Source organism: Octopus sinensis, linkage group LG7, assembly GCF_006345805.1.
Source record: "Octopus sinensis linkage group LG7, ASM634580v1, whole genome shotgun sequence".
Lineage (NCBI taxonomy): Eukaryota > Metazoa > Mollusca > Cephalopoda > Octopoda > Octopodidae > Octopus > Octopus sinensis.
The window spans coordinates 99,919,855-99,928,324 of record NC_043003.1 but is presented as its reverse complement, the minus strand read 5'-3'; the positions used below and the strand labels follow the sequence as shown (position 1 = coordinate 99,928,324).

Genomic DNA, 8,470 nt, shown 5'->3' with positions numbered 1-8,470 from the left:
TAATAATAGTAGCAGTAGTAGTAGTAGTTTCTAATTTAGGCACAAAGCCAGCAAATTTTGTAGGAATGAGGTGTTAATTGATACTATTAATCTCCGAAACTTAACCAGTACTTCATTTTATTGCCCCTAGATGGGTGAAATGGACTTTTGTGTGACTTCAACTTGAAATACTAAGAGCTGCAAGAAATATTCTAAGACATTTTGTTGACGGTCTCTCAATTTTGCCAATCCACTGCCAATAATGCTTTCTATGATAGGCACAAAGCCAGTAACTTGTTGGGATGGGGGGGGGGGGGATGAGACTGGGTGGCAAACATGCTTTTCTTAAGGGTATCAGCAGTATAAAAGAAAGTGAACTGGGTTCCACATGGTGTTGAAGCTAAAATGGCTTGTGAAGAGCATAAAGTCTTCAGAAACACTTGTCGTAATATACATAATGATGAAAATGATGGTGATTTTTAACTCTGACCTCCAAAGACTTAAGTTTTGAAGAAAATAATCATCCTTAATATAATACTGATACATATTTTATTCACTCCAGAGGGATGAGGAAAAATAAAAATAAAATAGAGTCAGTTTTGGTAGGATTTGAATGCAGGATATGAAAGGACATAATTAAATACCACAAATATTCAATTTCCTACTTCTAATAATAATGATAATCCTTTCTACTATAGGCATTCAAGGCCTGCAATTTTGGGGGAGGGGGCAAGTTGATTCCATCAACCCAAGCATGTAACTGGGACTTATTTCATGGACCCTGAAAGGATGAAAGGCAAAGTCGACCTTGGCGGAATTTGATTTTAGAACATAAGGATGGACAAAATGCCACTAAGCATTTTGCCTGGCATGCTAACAATTCTGCCAGCTGGCCGAATAATTGAAATAATCCTTTTTACTATAGGCACAAGGCCTGAAATCTTTTAAGAGGGGTTTAGTCAATTACATTGACCTCAGTACTTGATTGGTACTTATTTCATCGACGTTCAAAAGGATGAAAGACAAAGTTGACCTCAGAGACATTTGAACTCAGAATAATAATAATAATAATAATAATAATAATAATAATAATAATAATAGTAATAATGGTTTCAAATTTTGGCACAAAGCCAGCAATTTCATGGGAGAGGGTAAGTCGATTATATTGACCCTAGTGCACAACTGTTACTTGACCTAGGAAGGGTGAAAGACAAAGTCAACCTTGGTGGAATTTGAACTCAGAACCTAAAGACAGATGAAATGCTGTGTGAAGCATTTTCCATGGCATGCTAACAATTCTGCCAGCTTGACACCTTAATTTGAACTCAGAAAATAAAGCTAGATGAAATGTTACTCAGCATTTTGCCAGGTGTGCTAACAGTTCTGCCAGTTCATCACCTTAACATCAACAAAAACAACAACGACAATAATAATCCTTTCTACTATAAGCACAAGGCTTGAAATTTTGGGTGAGGGGACTGATTGATATTACATTGACCCCAGTGTGTAACTAGTACTTATTTCATTGACCCCAAAAGAATGAAAAGTAAAGGTGACCTCAGTGTAATTTGAACTCAGAACATAGGGTCAGATGAAATGCTGCTAAGCATTTTGCCCGGTGTCCTAACGATTCTGCCAGCTTGATGCCTAATAATAATAATAATAATTTCTTTAATAATAATGGTTTCAAATTTTAGCACAAGGTCGGCAATTTTAAGGGAAGGAGATTAGTCCATTATAAGAACCCCAGTACTTGATCAATACTTTATCATAGTGACCCCAGAAGGATGAAAATCAAAGTTGACCTTGGCAGTATTTGAACTGAATACTGTTGAAGAAATGCATCTGAGCATTTTGTTTGATGCTCTAATGATGCTGTCAGCTCATTGCCTTAATAATAATAATCCTTTCTACTATAGGCACAAGGTCTGAAATTTTGGGGGAGGGGGTCAGTTGATTAGATCGATTCCAGTACACAATTGGTATGTCATTAATTGACCTCGAAAGGATGAAAGGCAAAGTCGACCCCGGTGGAATTTGAACTCAGAACGTTGTGACAGATGAAATATCGCTAAGTATTTCACCTGGCATGCTAATGATTTTGCCAGCTTGCTGCCTTAATAATAATAGTAATAATGGTTTCAAATTTTTTCACAAGAGCAGCCTTTTTGGGGGAGGAGATAAGTTGATAACATCAACCCCAGTACTTGACTGGTATTTAATTTATTGACCCCAAAAGAATGAAAGGCATAGTTGACCTTGGTGGAATTTGAACTCAGAATGTAGCGATGGGCAAAATACTGCTAAGCATATCATCAAGTGTGTTAACAGTTCTGCCAGCTCATTGCCTTAATTAATAAAAATAATAATAATAATAATGATAATGCTTTGATGAAGATGATAATGATGACGATGATAATTTCATTGTTAGATTCAGAACTACAAATGGAGATTATGTGATATTCATGACTTTTTTTTCAAAATTATAAACAGCACTAGTAAAAGTGAATCAACATTTTGACTAAGAATCAAAGACTAGCTGGCAATGTTGACTTGTGCTTATTGAATGGTAATTCTGCTGCTGTTGAGGATGATGTCGGTGGTGGTGATGATGATGATAATGATAACAACAAAAGTAACAACAACAAGAAAGATAAATAATATATTATGGTCAGCATCTTAAACATTTACATATGTGGGTGAATCTGGATATGCAAGTATTGTTGACTGTGTGTGTATTTATGTATGTACATCTATTCATCTACTATATACATTCATATAAATACACACATATGTGTGCATGTGTATGTATGTGTGTGTATATGTATATATAATATATATAAACATACACACACACATACTCACCACATACAAATATAACTATTTAATCTATAGTTATCTTTAACTCCTAAACAGAGCTCTTTGGATTTCTGATCTCCTTGATCTTTAATTACACACACACCACACTTATGTATACACATAGTAGATCTCTGTGTATGTGTGAGTATATACGTGTGTGTATATATGTGTATATTCTTGTATGTTCCCACACCACAACTGTAGCTTGGAGTGAGGGAAGATAGGTTTATAGTCAACACCTGCTCTCAAGACCTGTTTCCGCATCAAGATAACAAGAAAAGAAAACAAAAACAAAAAACAAAATAACAAAATCATTGTCAACAACAACAACAAAGGAGTTCAATGAAGTATAAGGAGCAAGTTGAGCAGGCAACAGGTCAGCTGAGGGCTCTAGTCCAGCTTGGCAAGCTCATTTAAGTAGATGTCAATACTCTCTTTGTCATAGAGCACAAAGTAGATCTGTTTCAGCGATGATGACATGACTGATGCAAAGTAATTGGAGATGGTTCGGAGGATGATCTGTGCTGCAGTGTGCTTAGGGAATCCACCACTGTAATTAAAAGACAATAAATGAACATTTAGTCATTGAAACGTGATGCTTTATCATTATTTTACAGTTGTTCACCTTTGATTATAGGTTCATTCAATCAAGGAACAGAACCAGGGTCAAAGGTATCCAACTGTGTCTATTCCTGCATTTTTTTCAAGCATTGTATGTGTATGTAAACATGTGTGTATACATATTTGTATATATGAACATATGCTTGTGTATGTGTGTGCAGACATACACATACATATATAGAAAAACATGCATGTAGATATATATACATATAGACATGTGAAGGCATGTGGCCGAGTGGTTAGGGTGTCACACTTATAATCGCTAGATCATGGGTTCATTTCCCTGACTGGGTAGCACATTGCATTCTTGAGCAAAACACTTCCTTGCACGTTGCTCCATTCCTCCCTTTCAATCAGGGGGAAAATGTTGGCCTGCTTGCCAAGCCAGCATGGTGGAATTATTTAAAGGCTAAAACGATGCAAACATACATTGTGGCTGGCGATGTATAACAGCATCTGATAGTTCAGTTGGTCATGTGATCACATGACTGATCATGTGACATATAAACCTATACATATAAATGCATACAAATGTGAACAGATATATATTTATTAAACTTTCATGAGGAAATTGTTAACAGTCACTTTGAAATTTTGGCTTGCTTACCTTCATCAGAATATCTGATGACAACAAGAAAGCTAAAATTTCAAAGGTACCCTCAAACTTACCCTTGTAAAAGTTTAATAAATATGATATGCCACCAAAAATTATTGAGTATTTCTTCAGTTTAAAGTTAAACTATTTTTTATATAACTTAACATAAAAACAAACAGTAATATATAAGTAAATAAAACATAATCATATAAGATATCATATAAATGTGTGTGTGTGTGTGTGTGTGTGTGTGCGTAAACAGAGCCTGAAAGATTGCTTTAAGATGTATGGCATATTTTATAACTATGCCTGTTCAAGTATCATAATAGCATGACACTATTAGTAGCTCTTTTGGTTGTTTATTTAATTATACACACACACACACACACACATGCATGCATATTAGCTAAAACAGATACACAAAAACGGTCTTGTTAGAATTATGATATCCACCATCAATATGACTTCTATGTTCATTATCATTGGCTGCCCTACTTTCAATGCTTTCATACTCATAACTCCATATCGAATATTTCAGGCTATTCCCAAACAATATTGACTATTTGGGTTGTGTATGGACAACCTCACACAGCCTTTCAGAACTTCTTATAAAACCATTGTTTCACATTATAGTGTACTTGACTGGTTTGAAACAATTATATTGTCCAGAGACTGGTTATTGATTGTAGATATCTTATTTCTATGGAACCAAATGTTTTTGTTTTTTAAGAGCATCTCTGTTTTAGTTAATTGGTTGTTCTAAACATATTTTTCATGTTTATTGAGAATAGTTGCTAATTTGTTTTTGTGTCATAGAATAATTCTTAATACCACTGTGAAGTGATAATTTTGTTATGCACAAAACACACACACACATTATATATACTTGATACTAAAACCATATTCTACACATATTACAGACACAAACAAAACACAGATATCTACATATATACATATTATACACACACATACATTACTTACAGATAACATACATCTACATATATATATATATATATTAAAGCATAGAGAACACAGACATATACACATATATATACATGTACAAACAACAAAGATATATATATATATATATATATATATATATATATATATATATGTATGTATATATATATATAGACGTATATACACCCATACATTACACAAACAGATAACACATAAATAAACACCCATGATAGAGTCAAACACTCACTGGGATGTAGAGAAACTTTTAATTTTGCATTATTTTATCCTTATGTAAAATAACTAGAGTGGTAATGGGGTATTTGCTTTGAAGTGAAAAACTTCAATATATGTTTAGCAATAGCAGTAGTGTCGCAATTGTCATCAATAATGGTTAATTCTTCTCTTGAAACAGAATGGGACTTCTACACACACACATGCATGCATATATACAGCCAGATTCAAACATACCCTCATAGATACACAAAATGCACACACACATACACACAAACTCATTATCATAAAACTGATAGCATATGAAAGAAAGGCAAAACAATAAAATACTTACCGTCCACTCCCTACCGAAGGAAAGGCAACACTTTTAAGATTCTCCCTTTCAGCAAGAGACAGACAATTTTTTATGGTCTTTGTTAGTAAATCTTTACTATTATTGGTCGACCATGTGGGACCGTGGCAGTGAATGACAAACTTTGCAGGAAGATTACAACCATCAGACAATGTTGCTGTGAAAGAACCAACACATGTACAAACAGCATGCATAATTACCCTGCTAAGCCTTTAACAAAATGCCTATATACATACATTGGAATGAATATATATATATATATATATATATTATATATATATTATATATATAAGGGTTGGGCAGAATAATGGAAACACTACTTTTTATTTGACTATTTTTCTATTGGCAATATGACTAAATTCAAAACTGTTCTAGTCTGTATGTATTATGTATGTCTTGTACGTCATGATATAGCTCTGTCATATGTATATATATATATATACACACACACACTTTATTTGTATATTAAAGTTACCTTTGGAACATCTCAAAAATTATCAAGCCTATTACATGGAAACATCAGTATTCATCTCCATTTTGGTGTTTTAATCCAAAATAGAGAGGAACACCAATGTTTCCAAGTGAAAGGCTTGATAATTATTGAAGTATTTCTTAACATCAAACCAATGGCAGCCTTAATACACAAAAAAGGATTTTTATCCACCAATGTGGTGTCATTTTATATATATATATATATATATATATATATATATATAGGTATTTGTATTTAAATGAGTTAAAATGCACAACTCATGTGATTTCCAAACAAGACAAATTATTGGAGCATGGATGGCTGGAGCTTCAGTCAATAAAACAGTTAAATTGTTTATGTTTCAAGAGGTGCAGTCTCTAAAAGCATGTTGGCATTCCAAAACCAAGGTAATACCAACTCTGGCAAGCATAATTCTGGATGAAAAGAAGTCAAAGCTCAGAGAGAGGGATTACAGAACAGTAAAACATAGTGTCTAAAAAAACATACAACTACTCAGCAAAAGTGGCAGCAGAATTCAATCAGCACCTAGCCAAGCCTGTGTCATCCAAAAACCATTTGTCATGAGCTCCATAAAACTGGCTGTCAAGGGAGGGCTGCAATTGGTAAACCTCTCCTGTCCCACCAAAATGGTGTCTAATCTACTAGAAGCGGTCAGTGGTTCAATGGAACAATGTCATCTGATTTGATGAATCATCATTCACCATTTTTCCCACTTCAGTTGAATTTATGTCTGGATACAGCCACAAAGTGGTCAACTCAAACTGTTTGATCCCTGTTGTAAAAGCATGGAGGTGGTTTTGTGATGATTTGGGTAGCCATAGCATAGAATTCTTTTGGTTCTTTAGTTATTGCAGAGTTAACACCAAGGACTTTCTGAGTATTTTGACTGATCATATCTATCCTATAGTACATTGAAGGTAGCACAATTTTCAGGGACAATAGTGCACCGACTCATGAGGCTAATGTTATTCACTATTGGTACAAAGAGCCCAAAAATGAAGAAAACTGCTAGAATTGTTCCCATAATCACTAGATTTTAATACAATCGAACATTTATGGTGTGTTTTGAAGCAGTAAGCAAGGAGCCACTTCACTCCGTTATCATTGCTGAAATAGCTAAAGCAGGTTTTATAAGAATAATGGCTTGAAATTCCCCCAACAACACTTCAGAACTTGCAGAAATCAATTCCCCAATGTATAAAACTGTGATTAATGCCAAAATAGACCAACTCTCTATTAACAAAGTGTTTCCATTATTTTGCCCAGTCTATGTATACATAATTGAATTTCTTAATATATATATATATATATAGGTATGTATGGATAAATTTATAAATATACATACCTATAAGGAGAGATTTGACTAACCTGAGAAGCCAGGTCAGCCCCAACATGTTTTGTCTGTAGAGACATAAAAAAAATATTTGTTTACAATTTGTACAAGTGTCTTAAATTACACATAACAGTGATGGCCCAAAAATCTTCTACTACTTAATGTGTGTGTGTATATATATTTACGATATCCATACATACCTATACACTCTAGAAAGCACTTACAAAAAGATAAAAATACATTTAATAAAATAATAAAATTATAGGTGCATGCACTTATACTGAAATGTATATATATATATATTTATGTGTGTGTGTGTCTGTACACACACATATGATTAAGTAGACTATTGACGATTTTTGTCCTCCTTCTTCTTCCTTTTCTTTTGGACTTTCCTATGTCTCCTGTTTCCAAAGAAGATTTTTGCTTCAAATGTAAAACACCCACTCTTTCTTTCCTTCTCTGAGTGTCTTATTAATACTTTGCATGTAATATGTCCCCACATTGTTGTTTTTTCTTCATCTTTTTTCTATTTTTTAAAATTAACTATATATATATATGTATGTATGTATGTATGTATGTATGTATGTATGTATGTATGTATGTATGTATGTATGTATGTATGTATACACACAGACACACACACAAACACATATATATGTATGTATAAAGGTCACTTTCACCATGTGATTTCATTGCAGATGTCATCCATGATTTACAGTTTGTTTTCTAAGCTTTCAATGTCATATCTAGAAACTTTGATCAGAACTAGAATGAATATTGAATCTAGTGGGACAAATAGAACACTGGTCACAGAACAGAATGTGGATGTGAAACATTTGGCCTTCATGGGTATTGTTAAAATAGCTTTGCACCAGATTGTCTTTTAGAAATAGCAGCAGTTATCTTAACCATTGTTTACAAATCACCGACTGTACTATTTTGCTAATTATAGTTCATAATTATGTTGGTAATTTGAGAGGACAGGTGTTGTAGTTATAGTTTTCTACTGGTTTGGAACTACAGCATTAAAACAAAGGTGAAATA

At 33.6% G+C, this 8,470-nt stretch overlaps 1 protein-coding gene across 5 annotated transcripts in view; it reads right to left on the bottom strand.

The window, feature by feature from the left end:
• Positions 1 to 2,623: 2,623 nt before the first annotated feature.
• The window catches only part of LOC115213931 (core histone macro-H2A.1), a 57,835-nt gene continuing 51,988 nt past the window's right edge, over positions 2,624 to 8,470 (bottom strand). For 2 of the 5 annotated variants that reach the window (XM_036504996.1, XM_029782928.2), the window contains exons 7-8: positions 5,580 to 5,754; positions 2,624 to 3,388 (exon numbers count right to left, since the gene is read on the bottom strand). In XM_036504996.1, the coding sequence (XP_036360889.1) occupies positions 3,229 to 3,388; positions 5,580 to 5,754 (335 nt within the window). In that variant the 3' untranslated portion in view covers positions 2,624 to 3,228. Of the gene's footprint in view, positions 3,389 to 5,579; positions 5,755 to 8,470 lie in introns of those variants that run through there. The other 3 variants (XM_036504995.1, XM_029782927.2, XM_036504997.1) reach the window with 2 other exon arrangements.